At 40.9% G+C, this 14479-nt stretch overlaps 2 protein-coding genes across 2 annotated transcripts in view; one reads left to right on the forward strand and one right to left on the reverse strand.

The window, feature by feature from the left end:
- Window positions 1-198: 198 nt before the first annotated feature.
- TK2 (thymidine kinase 2, mitochondrial) lies at window positions 199-9177 on the forward strand. Its single transcript, XM_026036553.1, has 10 exons — window positions 199-210; window positions 739-773; window positions 1580-1654; window positions 2838-2891; window positions 4577-4666; window positions 5182-5255; window positions 6474-6562; window positions 6860-6939; window positions 7285-7365; window positions 7751-9177. Exons 5-10 carry the CDS (start codon window positions 4583-4585, stop codon window positions 7847-7849), a joined length of 507 nt encoding a protein of 168 aa, XP_025892338.1. The 5' UTR covers window positions 199-210; window positions 739-773; window positions 1580-1654; window positions 2838-2891; window positions 4577-4582; the 3' UTR covers window positions 7850-9177.
- Window positions 9178-10332: 1155 nt separating this feature from the next.
- Window positions 10333-14479, reverse strand: part of LOC112944977 — a 4416-nt gene continuing 269 nt past the window's right edge. Inside the window, exons 2-3 of the mRNA XM_026036490.1 lie at window positions 14322-14432; window positions 10333-12754 (exon numbers count right to left, since the gene is read on the reverse strand). Of these exons, the coding sequence (XP_025892275.1) occupies window positions 11261-12754; window positions 14322-14432 (1605 nt within the window). The 3' untranslated portion in view covers window positions 10333-11260. The remainder of the gene's footprint in view (window positions 12755-14321; window positions 14433-14479) is intronic.

Below are 14479 nucleotides of genomic sequence, written 5' to 3' on the forward strand. Positions count from 1 at the left end.
AAAAGACGGAAGTGGGCGGCCGGAAGTGGAGCTGCGTTCGTGCCTGCGCGCGGCGGCCATGGGCCATGTGGCGGCTGGGCGCGGCCTGGGCGCGGCGCGGGCTCCGCCGCGGGGCCGCGGGACCCGCCGCGCCGCCGCCGCCCGCCCCCTGGGACCTGTCTGCGGAGGGCGCGGAGCGGCCGCGCCCGGCCCCGGCCCGCAGCGGACAGTGTAACGGGGGCGGCCGGGAGCGGGGCCGGGGCGGGAGGGGTGGCGCGCGCCGGTAATGGTTAATGACGGCAGGAGCCGGAGAGCCCAAATGGCCTGTTCGGAGACAGTGAGTGGTGCAAAGGCCTTGCGCACAGAGCCTTTGCACGTGCAGTACCGAGCCGCGGGGCAAGCGTCTGAATGGCTGGTGTTGGTGGCGCCTTGAAACGTCCTCCTTTCTCGAGGCTTCATAGCTAAAGCCGCGGGGTGGCGGGCGGGGGCCTGGCTGCCTGGCTTAAGAAACCAGAGCACCAAACCCAGCTTTGCAGGAATGAGAGCGACGTGAGGAGTGTGCAGCCGAGCGCTGCCCTGGCCCCGGCACCGCCCGTCAGCCCCGCGGTGCCGAGGGGCACGCAGGGCTTGGCTGCCCAACGTCAGTGTTGGGTAGATTACCCCGGAGAACCCGAAAAGCCCTGAAGTGAGCAGGAATAGTGTGATTGTGGGCTGTGAAGATCTGGTTTTTGGTTATAATCTTACGTATTTTAATTCTAGATAAACAGCTGATAAAAGGTGAAGATAAAAAGAAGGTAATTAGCATTTGCTTTTTGCTCGGAAAGCTGTGTAAAATGTGCAGTCTCTTTTATGGTCAAAGTCTGTCTGCAGCTGTTGGCACTGAGTGGTGCCCGGGTGGTGGGTCTCTTACTGAGTCTTACTCAGTGCACACCTCTGATCTAATTTGGTAGCTTACAGTACAATGAGGAGGGACTTGTGCAATGAAAAGTTGCAGTACTAGATCAAGTGTCATATATGTATAGAATATTAGTTCTCCTTTACAACTCGTGTTTTTGTACATTTTAGTAGCTAAATTGCTGTAATTGGAATCTAATTGTTTAAAGCTGCAATTTGTAGGACAGTTTAAAAAAAATCCTTAATTTTAGAGACCTGTCCAGTTAAAACAAGCTGTTTAATGAATCTTGTTGTTCAAGAAATGTATTTAATGGCTGTTGAAATGATTGCTGCTGCTGGCCCTTAGTACAACCCAGAGCTGGGTGTGCTGGGCTGCAGCGTGGCTGGCAGTGGCAGCGGGTGACCCCCGGTTGGGAGGGGGGCCTTGGGCAACTGGATCTCCAGGGGGGAGCTCAAGGGGAGGCTGCCCCTTGCCTGGGAAGGAGCTGGGGCACGGTGACAGGGAGAGAAAAAAGTGCCTGTGGGGAGTCCCGGAATCCAGATTGTTGCCCTGAGGCGTCCTGTAAAATACTGCGCTGAAGCTATAGGGAATTTAGGTACTTTACAGAGAAAAGGAACAATATGGAAAAAAGGGTGTGTTTGCATATGCATTCATTTCTTTGCAGTAGCATATCTGCTTTTCAAATATGATATTGTTTTTCATCAGATATGCATCGAGGGGAATATTGCGAGTGGAAAAACAACATGCCTGGATTATTTTGCACAAACTACCAGCATTGAGGTACTGATTTTTATTTGTTTTATGTTCATTTACATTAAGAGGTCATTTAATCTGTAGGCTAGAGTTTATTCTTCTGTAGATTAGCAGCAACCCAAAATACACTTGCTTGCTTTCTTAGGTAACAAAAATAATCCTAGATATATGTTGTAATAATCAAAGTCATAATGATGAAGACTATTGATGTCATGTAACTCACAGCCTGGTAAATGGATAGCTTTAGAAAAGAATAAAACTTTTATAATTGTTCTTGGGAGATCTCATATTCTCTAGACAGAACAAGATTAGAGGGAAGGCAAACTTAGTGTTTCTTAAATATTCAGATCAGACTTCACTGTCCAAAAGTCTTGATGTATTTTGGATGTTAATATTTTTTCCAGCAGACCTGGGAGAACTTTGGATTAAGTCTTAGGACTTCTCATAGAAGTGCTGGGTTTCAAAATGCTGTTTGGTAACTTAGCAGTGATGATGGTTATAAAGTAAATAACTCTTAAGCCAAGAGATACCAAACTTTGCATGTGGTGCATTTTTTTTAAACTTCTGGGTAGTTCCGTCTTACCAGATATTTCTATACCTGGGCCCACAATATTGCTGGAATCAGATAAGTCTCATGTGGTTTTACCTATTCTGGGTAGAATTTTTTCTCATTAATTTTAATTGAATTTTAAATGTGTCTTGTTTTTTAGATCACAGAATCAAAGTGGAAATACTTAGAATGTCATATTTATCCTTGCCTTCAGTTTTTTAGTTAACCAGTGTTATTCTCTGGGAAATTAATTTGTGAAGAAATGAGCAAGTTGTTCAAAAGAAAGGCAATCAGTACTTAGCCATCCTTTCCCCTATGGAAGCTTACTTCTAAATGACTTTGAGAATTATATCCAGACCTGTTGTGTAAACAAGCCAATGTTTTGTTTTTGGTGTTTTAAAAACAAAAATAGGGTTTGTTGTGAAATTTTCCTTTAGTTTTTAACAGCATCAATTATTGCATTCTGTACTTTAGGATTGCCATCCTTTTGAAAAGGAATAAAGTGTCCAGAACATGTTTTGAATAATTTGTTCAGTTATTTGCTCATTTAAAAATAATCCTAGACATACATAGTCGAGGATTTGAAATCTCAAGCATGTTTAACACAGAATGCGTTTTCACTTATGTGTGTGTCTCTTTTTCCCTTTGTATATGTAAAAGGTTTTGACAGAACCAGTGGCTAAATGGAGAAATGTTCGTGGTCATAATATTCTGGTACGTGGCAGAAATGAATTCTCTTAGAAAAAGCCGTGCATGAACTCAGACCAGTGAGTAAAACTGATAGAAAGGGTGTGGTTGTAATTTCAGAATATTTCAGAATATTTCAGAATATTTCAGAATATTTCAGAATATTTCAGAATATTTCAGAATATTTCAGAATATTTCAGGTTGGAAGGGACCTCTACAGATCATCTAGTCCAACCTTCCTGCTCAAGCAGGCACACCTAGAGCATGTGGCACAGGGTGGCATCCAGGCGGGTTTTGAAGACCTCCAGAGTAGGAGACTCCACAACCTCCCTGGGCAGCCTGTTCCACTGCTCTGTCACCCTAACAGTAAAGAAGTTGCTCCTCACCTGGAGACGGAACTTCTTGTGCTTCAGTTTGTGGCCATTACCCCTCGTCCTATCGCTGGCCACCAGTGAGAACAGCCTGTCCCCTTCCTCCCTGCATTCTCCCTTCCTGAACTTATACATATTAATCATATCCCCTCTGAGCCGTCTCTTCTCCAGAGAAAACAGGCCCAGCTCGCTCAGCCTCTCTTCATACGAGAGATGTTCCATTCCCTTAATCATCCTGGTTGCCCTTCTCTGGACCCTCTCCAGAAGCTCCACGTCCTTCCTGTACTGGGGTGCCCAGAACTGAACACAGTACTCCAGGTGCGGCCTCACCAGAGCTGAGGAGAGGGGCAGAATCACCTCCCTTGACCTGCTGGCAACGCTCCTCCTGATGCAGGCCAGGATGCCATTGGCCTTCTTGGCCACGAGGGCACACTGATCACTCATGGTTAACTTAGTGTCAACCAGGACTCCCAGGTCCCTCTCCGTGGAGGTGCTTTCCAGCAGGTCAAGCCCTAACCTGTACTGATGCCTGGGGTTATTCCTCCCCAGGTGCAGGACCCTGCACTTGTCCTTGTTGAACCTCATGAGGTTCCTCTCTGCCCAACTCTCCAGCCTGTCCAGGTCCCTCTGGATGGCAGCACAGCCCTCCGGAGTGTCGGCCACTCCACCCAGCTTGGTGTCATCCGCAAACTTGCTCAGGGTGCATTCCGTGCCCTCGTCCAGGTCATGGTAATCTGGTAGAGCTAAAAATATAGCTCATGATGCAAAATTTCTTATAGGTTTAGGAGATGCATTAGGCACACATTGTATGTAAAATGTGGTTTTCAGCAAGTCTCGATCTTTGGGTAGCTTAGTGCTGATGGCCAGTGCACTCACACAACAGTTATCTGCAGAATTATGGAACTTGATCAAGGCACTGGTGTTTGGCTGCATGAAAGGGGCTGTAGAGAGGAGTTCAGACAGGCCACTTGATTGTATTGAGAGTCTATCAGTGCACAAAAATATATAGCAGATAGATTCTTTTAATTATTACATGTCTTTAAGCAGTCTCAAACTATACTTTAGTGTGATTGTCTCAGGTACAAAGTAACTGTGATTCTGAACTGCATATAGTGAGCATCCCCAGCATCCTATGTTGATGAAGACTGGGACTGTGCTTTGAGGAGAGCAAATGATTTATTCATTTAATTCTTGTCAATTCTGATATCAGCAGCTTTAGTAATTCTGTTACTTCTGGCAATTCTGTTGTAGTGCAAGTGTTTATGAAATAAACAACTTTTTTCTTCTCTGTTCAACCTAATGAAAAAATTGCCTGCCTTTGCGTTCTATGCCTAACCCCAGGGCTTAATGTACCAAGATGCATCAAGATGGGGGATAACATTACAGACATACATACAGCTTACCATGTTGCAACAGCATACCAGACCAATGGTAACTAACTATATTTTTTAATTAAAATATCTCGAGATAGTAAGGTGTAGCTGTGGGTAATATTTTCGTTAACCTTGTATCCAAAAATCAAGATGCTGTTTACTTTAATTCTTTGCCTCTGTGGTGAGCATGAATTTGTGTAGTCCAAAGACAATGTTGTTATGCTCAACACATGCTCAGAGAGACATGGGTCATCTGCTTCATACCTGTGCTGAGCTTTTATTCTCTGCTAGTTAACATCTTCACCTGCTGGATTGAATGCTTCTTTTGAAACTTGCTTATGAATAAGTTTAGTTATGTGGGTACTTGATAATGCAGTGACCATAAGTGATATTAATAAAATTTATTTTTCATGTTTTTTCCCCCCAAAGTGATCTTTTTTTTAATCACAAGAGCTGGAAGAATTGAAAGTATATGTGTTCTATAATGGAAAAGACATGCTGTGCATTATAAGCTTGAAAAGCAAGTGTGCTGGGAAATTAAAACTGGTCAGTAACTATAATTTTATTTTGTAGATTTCCTCTGTAAGAATGATGGAGAGATCAATTCACAGTGCAAAATACATTTTTGTAGAAAACTTGTATCGAAGGTATTTACATGGCTTTCTGCTTTACTTGGCTTAATTAGAGTTCTCTTGTTTTGTAATAGCCTTTAAGCCTCTTAGCCTGTGAAACCTGTCAGTTCCATTGTGAAGTGGCAGTGCATGGTGCATAGGGAGTGTTGACATTATCTCTAAAAGAAACCTGCTAGAATAAGAACAGCAGCACGTGGGCCAGACTTAAGTGTTCTTTAGGGGTACATGGTATTTAAAACCCCATTCGTGGAAGTTACCTGCTCTCCAGATGAATACAGAGGTCTTTCTTGAATCAAAGCAAGCAAATACTGATTGCATCAAAGACATGGTGACAGAGTGAGTAACATGGGGGAAACTAGGCAGGCAGTGATTACCCAGCTTCACATCCAGGATCACTATCACTTGTAAATAGGAACCTAAGCAGTAAACCTTCAAATCCTCTTATTGCTCATATTTAGGTAAAAAAGAACCCCTTGTTATGCTAGTGAGTAATGGAAAAGCAAGAACTGTTTTCCTGTAAATGTCATTTTCTGTATTAGCCCTGTTTCCTTTTTCTTCATATCTTGTGCTCCTGACCATAGCTTACACATGCCTCGTGTTGGGCCTGTTCTAGAACAAGCAGGCCCAGGTTATTTCAGGAACAATATTTCAGGACTTTTTTCTCATCAATATTTCTTTCAGTGAGAGTAAACATTATTTATCTTGTGTCATTATTTTTTTCCACTGTTTCGGTTTCCCTAATGACCTGTCAGTGCTACTTAGTAAATCAAGTCTTTTTGGTAGTATGCAGCAGAGTGGTTCAGATATTTGCAGTGTTCCTGATGTAAAGAACATTAGTAATAAATGTCGTTGATGCTAATTTGTTTTTACTGCATAAATGTCAATATGATCTTTTTCTTAGTCATCAAATAGTTATTTCTTGAGTGTAGTACGAAGATCATTAATGATGGCAACTGTTATTGATACTGTGATATCATATCAATGATAATGTCATGATAATGACATTGTACTTGTAAGTAATTTATTTTAAAAATTATTTTAAACTTTTTTATCGTATGAACAACGCTTTATGACATCTTTAATGTGGGTGGCAATATTGGCCTGAGTCTTATTTTATGCATGCTGAAATATATTGGGAATAATTTTAGTTAGATGGAAAAAAACTTGTGTGTGTATTGATTTCTGCATATTGTTCAATGAGTTCTGTTGATGAGTTCTGTTATGTTTATTCAGCGGAAAAATGCCAGAAGTGGATTATGTTGTCCTGACTGAGTGGTTTGATTGGATCAAGAACAACACGGATGTGTCGGTTGATTTGATAGGTAAAATTATGATGGGATATTGAGGGATAGTCTTGGGCAAAGTTCTTTGTTTTACTGGGAGGCAAGAGAGTTTCTTGGGTCATTGTTTATGCAATGTGATAATACCCGTGATGTGTAGCATCAGAAAACATCAGTTTATGGATGGTTCATGAACTTATTAGCAGTGATGCCTAAGTGGACTTCAGTGGTGGTACCTAAGTCTATATTTTTTCCATCTCTAATATTTGAAGTAGGTTTCTTCTTTGCTTTCAAAGCAGGTCCTTAAACAGAAATACTGTATTTTTTTTATTATGGCAGTCTATCTGCAGACTTCTCCTGAAGTTTGTTATGAGAGATTAAAGAGAAGATGCAGAGAAGAGGAAAAGATCATTCCTTTGGTAAGAAGTTCCTTCAACACTGTGATTACAATGAATTTGAATTACCATAACTTAAAAATATAATGAATATATATATCTGTCTTGTAAAATCTTAAACCAGATGGTATCTCTAGGAGGGAAGCATGGGTTTTGATCTTACAGCATGCTCAGAGCTGCTGATTTTTTTTTTTTATGGAGTACAACTTTGCTTTGAGTAGAACTCACTTTGTCAGAAACTTTCTGGTTCTTTGTAGATTTGTCAACAGAAATATCTAGCACTGTCTTTCATGTGTATTCCTTAATATACTGGAACTGCAATGTGTTTTGTTCCTATAAGTATATATTGTTTGAATATTTGTTTTCTAGGAATATTTAGAAGCTATTCATCTTCTCTATGAAGAATGGCTCATTAAACGGACACTTTTTAAAGTTTCTTGTCCTGTTCTTGTGAGTATAATTTTAGTTATAACCATTTAAGGATGAAGATTATACTCTTAGAATATCAGAAGTGTTATGTAGTGGTAAATCTGCTTTTATAGTAATATTTTGAAGAGGAGTATCTTCATGTTTACAATATCTGAACTGTATATCATTGAAGTACTGTCTTTCTGCTAGGTGAAATTGACAGGTTGTTCACTGTGAGTATACGTGTGTGGGATCTTACCGGTAGCTTTTCTGTGAATGTCATTGAAAAGCGCCAAAAAAAAAAAAAAGAGAAAAAGGATTTCTAGAAGAATTTCAGTTTAGTTTCAATCATAGTCTTCTATTTTGCTTGAGATCAATCATGTTTTACAGGGTCTTTATTTCTAATGCTTGCATTCTTGGTTTCAAGGTTATTGGAGCTGACCATGACATGCAGAAAATGATACAAAAGTATGAAGAAAATCGGGACCAAATACTAAATCCATATAACTTGCAGCACTGTTTATAGAAGTCTGTTACTGTATTCTAAAAATTGTGGTTATGAAGTCTGATTTTGGGGGAATTTCTGTGAGTGTTTGCAGTACTTCCTAACATAACAGTTTTTTTGCTTTAGAATTACACTTTGGAAGATGTAGACTTGTGCTATGAAATGTCTACAAATATTTCATAAATAGAATATAAGCTAATTAAGTTTACCACTTCTGTCTGGCTCTTCTATGGGTCTTGCTTTCTGTCATTGCTGCTGAAATGCTTCCTAGAAGTAACCTGTTTTCTTTTGTTAATGACAATCCTATTTTTGCAATCTGGAAGAAACTGTTACATATGAGAGGTGAGATGTCTTCTATTAGAAGCACCAAGTGAAGTACATTAAGTAAACTTTGTTATTTCATGATATATCTTACTCTAATCCTGCTTATATTAGTGTAATCTTATTGAATTCAGTAAGCTGCTTCTGATTTACGTAAAATCAGAATGAAATTTTAGTCCTGTAGATACCTGTGAGGTGGTAGTCTCACTGAATTCAGTGGCACTAAAAGAATAATGTAAAATGAAGAGGTGTTTGCAGAATGGGTCTAAGGAGTTTTTATAGATATTTTTTTAGAAGAGCTTATTCCATAGTAGTTCTCATCAAAGTACCATGGCCAAATTGAGGACTAGTGAAAATACAGGGTGCACAGAATGGTATCTCTTCCTTTCAGATGGTGATGTAAATATTATATTTTCTAGCTATTTTGGCTTTTTAGATTACTTGTTTTCATGGAGAACTGTTTTCTAGAGAGCTGAAGAATGCAGTGGAGACTTTATTCTTGTCATGATATTGGCGAAATTGCTGAATTGCTCTTGATTTCTGCTTTGCCTGTTTGAGTGTGCATAGTGTTCAAGTTCATGGATTGGAAAGCTATAGAACTCTAGCATAAACATTTTAAGTAATTACAGTTAATGAAGCTTATGTGGTGGGATGGTGGTTTTTCTTGAGCTCTCCTTGAAGTGTCCAGTTCTCTTTCTTCTGAAGGAGACCTAAAGAATTATTTCCAAGGAAATAGTTTGTAAGTTTCATCTGCAGTTTCTTTCCAGCTCCAATTTGATTATGGATTTTAGAAGTAAATGATATGTATTTGCAGGGTAATGACAGTTTAGTAAAGTGCACTTTATTTGTTTGTTAACAAAAAAATAAACTTATTCTGGCTTTTAAAAGCTACTTATTGATCAGATTTCTTTGATTTTCCTTTTTTCTTTATTATATGAGAATAACAGTTTGGAGTATAAATTATATAACATTCTTAAAATCTGCAAGTGTAAAGGCTACAGAGAATATAACGATTTTAGTTTCTGTTGTGTATACATTTGCATACAAGAATCTTGGGATATTTAATGAGAATGGGGAGCAAAAAACAGGTTGCTTGGTTATGTGTTTTAAATGTATTTTTCAGTCTGTATGGATGTGTAGATAAAGTATGTGGAGATTAAAAGTATTTAAACAACCACAAATAGGTGTTTTAAGCCTTTCATTTCCTCACTTGGAGGAGAAAAAAAGGGTATTTGTCATTAGCCTGGTAAGTATTTTATTTTCTGACAATGATTCTCTGCAAGGCACAAAATAACAGTAGGCACTTTATTTCCGCATACTGAACTTCAAAATCAATGGAATGGATCATATAAACAAATCACAACTTATATTTTTTGTCCATACTTTAAGAGAGATTGGCACACTTTAACTTAGTTGTGCTCTGTAAGGATCTGAGCACCATTTTAATAAGTGCTGTGTATATTTACACCTGGAAGTGATCTCTGTCTGGAGATGTACGAAGCTCGAATGGGAGAGTGACAAACGGGAGGAGCTCTTGTCTGTACTACTTGCGTTTTTGTGCCAAAGGGCTTCTGAGTTGGATCCTTTCCTACATCCTAAAGCTTTGGTAACTGATGTATGTCCCCACTGCCTTCCCCACTATTCCCTTTTTGCAGTAAGTATTGAAGTGTTAAGGATTTCACTGCGAGCATGCTGCTTGGTATATTCTATCCCATTTCTAACTTGAGACCTCAGAAACTGCCATTTTACAGGAAGACTTAAAGGTGCCCATGAATAGAGAATTCAGATGAAAATAACACAGATTTTGAGGGGACAGGGCCTCCATATGGGCAGAGAGAGAACAATTAATAGTCCTGGTGAGTTTGCTGTTAAGAAATTTCTTTTTTTGATCTAGGTATACAGACATTATCAAATACTGAATTCTTGGAATGTGGCCATTTTATGTTCCATTTCATATACAGGTTTTGGGCAACTGCTTGTTTAGTGGGCTTTGTTTAGAAACAAATATTAATATCCTCAATCATAATATCTCCTTGTTTTCCTGTGATTTGGTGGAGTTGAGGCGCAACATAAAGCGAGCTAGGGCTGTGCTTGCTCTTCTGGAATACCCTCTGTAGCTGTCTTTTGTTTTATGCTTGCCAGGTTACTCCTAAACTTTTGGGCACAGGAGATCCAGCTCCAAAACTGCTCAAAATAGGACAATGTGAAAGATCTAGGTACCTGCCTAAAGACTGGCAATTTTGGGAGAGGTTTATGAGGAGGAATTAGTATTCTGAGACTTCCAGCACTTTACACAGTAGATGTTAACTGAACAAAGGTTTTAATGAAGGCCAGAAATAAAATTGTTATGGAGTGAAGTGATGGCCTTCAGTTTCCTTGCACTTTGGCTCTTATGCAAGTGCTATTAATTACTCTTCCTCATTGGAATTTAGTAAAAATAATGTGATGACAGGTATATGGATACTGTAGAGTTGGTAGTTATCTAAGTACTTCAGAGAGTATCTTCATTTGTGATGAGAAGTTTTGCAATCTTAAATGAGTTCTGGAACAATTAACAAAACATGATTTAAAATACAACATTTTAATAACCCCCCACAGAGGGGAAGATTATTAGCAAGAATACAAGTAGGTATGCCAAAGAAAGGAAAAACAAGGGTACAGTGATTTATGTATGTATATTTGCATATATTTGCTTTGCCCTAAATTCCTACTCAAAGCTGAAGGCAGACTTGTTGCTTAAAATGAGCTTTGAAGCAAATACAGCTGCATTTCCTGATCTAAATGCAAAATGTATTTAAAAGTTATATTAAATACTTTTCCAGCAAGGCGTTGAGGTGACCGAGGTTCTCAGTGTTAGGATTCCAATGGCAGTTGCACATATAGTTGAGATGATAGTGACCATCTTGCTCCCTCCCTCTCCTCAGCTCAACCCTCTTCACATACCACTTACACCTACAGCACATCTGCCCCTGTATTTAGCGAGGCCATTCTGATTCTCACCCCACCTTCCCTCTGCCCATTGCAATGCTAAGAGTAGGGCTAATCATCTTGCTGAAAAGATGAGTAAGGCCACAAGTGAGGAGGAAAAAGGCAAATAATGCAGCAGTAGAATTAAGACATTCCCTGATCAATTTTGTCAACAATGACATAAGGCTCCTGGATTTCATTTATTTTTAAATGACTCTCCCCCTTTACTTCAGTGGATACAGCACAGTCTCCTTCAGGCTGCAGCAACCAGTTTCTTCTACCATGTGAATGAGGGCTAGTGGTGTGTGGAGACTGGACATGAATACTTTGTGGTGGGATGTAGGTGGGATTGGGTGGCTCTCTAATGTGTCTGAAGCGTCCACAAGCTGTGTGAGTGGCAGGACTATCCATTAATAGTCTCTTATTCTCAGATCCATTGGTGGGATCCTCCCTGTTCCTAACAGAACAGTATAGTCTTGAAGATAGTCCAACATGTGCAGCTGGACTACTCTGCATCTGAGCATTACTTGGGTGTGCACGTTTTATTTTAGAATCATTAAAATCTCTTACACTCCTGTCTCTTGTAGTTCCATACGCTGTTGACTCAGGTTGCCCAGTTTCTTCTACTGGATACATCAGCTCTTCTTGAGCTTCCTTGATTTGTACTTTAGTAAAGGTTAAAGACAGCTCAGAGATTTCCTTATCCTTTGTGACCGTCTGGTCTGGAACAGATATAATATCTTCATATGGCAGAGATTTCAGCTCACTGGGTTCATCTACAGGGTCTGGGTCTACGCAGTTTATAGCATCACTAATTTTTGCCTCAATTGATTCTTCAGGGACTACTTGAGCTTTGTAGTCCAGACTGTTTTTATTGTCAAAAGAGCTGTCAGCAAATATTGCAAAGGCAGGTAGACCACTTGCTCCTGGCAAGAGTGGCACAGATGGGATCTCATTTTCAGTTGGCTGTGCAGTGACTGCCAAAACACATTCTTCACTTAAACTGCCTCCTGGCTTTTTTTCAAAAGCTTTTTGAGAGAGATTCTCACTGAAAATAGGTGTTTGTCTTATGACAATGTCACTATATTTGATCAAGAAGTCCTCGCTGTCTGAGCATTTGCCCGGAAAGGGTGTTGTGTTGGTGACTTGCCTTTGATGTTCCTGAAGCCTGTTAGTGGATTGAGTAGCTGCTAAGTGAGATCTGTCATCTTTGATCTTAAGGTTCTTGGCGTCTTCAAAGGATTTATCACTGTTAGTTGAAGACTTAGGCTGAGTAGCAAAGCACAAAGGTGTCTCGCTGTTTTCTTTGTTTTCCAGATTTTCAGAGTCTTTTCTTGGGAGTGTCTGATCCTCTTTGTCCCCATCTCCCTGATGCCAAAGCATCTGTGTTCCCTTCTGCAGGGTCTTCTCCAAATTGCCTTGTTCTTCGTCCTTTGTCATTTCAAGGATGATTTCACACTCGATTCTTGCCAGGAATATTTCAAACGCAGTCTGCTTTGTTTCCTCATTGTTTCTCTTTCTTACAAGTGAAAACTCTGTTGATGTTGTTGCAACGTAGCCTATTTTCTCCAGTACTGTTTTTAGTATGTCATCTGGGAGCACAGATTGAATATAGTAGACAAAATTACCAGTGAACGTCTGAAACAGAATGGAAGATTGAGAAACAGATGAACACTGACAAACCCATAAAGGGCAAGAGACTTCTTAGAAAACGAACTTTTACAATTAAGTTTTTCAGAAAGTATTTTCCTAAGAGTCTTGCCGAGTTTTGAACTAAGTGAAGTTTTTCCAATAGTGTTATTCTTGTCACCCTTTCAAATGTTAGAGCTTTAGTGCCAACATAGTAATTTCTGGGGAGTCATGCCACTTTAAACTAACTGGCATACAGGCCCATAGCTGCAGTATTTAAAAGAAGAGAGATAGTGGTCCAACTAGAAAAATTCAGAATAAAAAGACTGTGTTCCTTTAAAAAATGTAAGATTTCTCAAGAAATGAATTCATGAAATAAATCACCGAGGTCTAACCTTTTCCTAAAGGAAAAAACACAATACACTCATCTTACTAGTCATGTTATTTAATCTGTGATGACACTATCATTTTCTCCTTGGCTTAGACTTCTGCTTTAACCTTACTAAACTTACAGGATTAAGTTGCCATTTCTTTGAAAACACCTTTTACATCAAAGGAGTGTTCTAGAGGAGGAGCTAAAAAATGCATGCCTTGCACAAACTCTTCAGAATTTCACTTGCATAAATGTTGCTACTGTGGAACAGCTAAGAAATTGTTGAATGCTTTGCTCCATTTTGGAGCTAAGGCAGAAGGTCTAGATTTTAAGATGAAATTGTTTTGGGTTTTGTGTAAAACCCTGTGACGAGAGGTGTTGACCAAAGCATGAAGAGCATCTCCTGGCAAGTCAGGCCAGGATAGAGCGAGAAACACAAAGTCAACAATTTCACAACTTGTGTTCCATGTTTTTAGGCTGACCTTGAGACAGACTTAGGTACTTCATAACACAAAGTCTGATATAAAAGTGGTCCCATAAATACAAGATTTGGGAGCAGAACAAAGCAGACCCTGCAGGAAGGCTTTAACGCAGAGGCTGTAATGCAAGGTAGGGCAGTTTGTTTTCAGCTGAAGCTGTCAGTGACTTTCGTGCCCCGGGTGCCCCCAGCAGGGACGCAGGCGCTCTGGGTGTTGTTGTCGGCGGTGCCCAGGAGGCAGCAAGCAGGCGGATGGAGGGGGCGCCTGCTCCGTGCCTGGGGCACGGACACGGCTCCTTCTTCAACTTGTGCCATTCGGGGCGCAGTCGTTCCAGGACTGCAGCCGGCTCTGGCAGGTTCCCTGTGTCTTGCACTCTGGTTTACATACATTTCCTGGATTTTTATTTTCTCTAGAACCGTCATGTTCTCAAAAGTTGTTTTTAATGACAGTTGGGTTTCTGGTTGCTTGGAAAGTTGAACCCATTCCCTGTGGGAGTTAGATGTGGGAAACAGAAACCTGCAGTTGCCTTAAGCCCACTATGCTCCCTGAAAGAGGAAGCTGGACAGAAACCGCTTCCCCTGAGCGGCATCTGCTGCTGTAGGAGGGGAAGCAGACCTGCCTGTGGGTTCTGGGGGACTTTGCTCAACACCAGGCACCTCTGCTCTTCCTCCTCCTCCTCCTCCTCCTGCGCGTCCCGGCCGCTCGGGCCTGGCGGCACCCCTACCTTCAGCGACTGGATCTCCTTCCTCCAGGGGCAGAGCAGCAGGTTGACGCAGAGCAGCTCCAGCACCTCCAGCGCCTTGAGCAGGTCGCGCAGGAGGCCGCGGCCGCAGCCCTGCGCGCGGCGGGCCCGCCGGCACCGCTCCGCCACGCCGCACACGT

Source organism: Nothoprocta perdicaria, unplaced genomic scaffold, assembly GCF_003342845.1.
Source record: "Nothoprocta perdicaria isolate Ctin4 unplaced genomic scaffold, notPer1 scaffold_18, whole genome shotgun sequence".
NCBI lineage: Eukaryota > Metazoa > Chordata > Aves > Tinamiformes > Tinamidae > Nothoprocta > Nothoprocta perdicaria.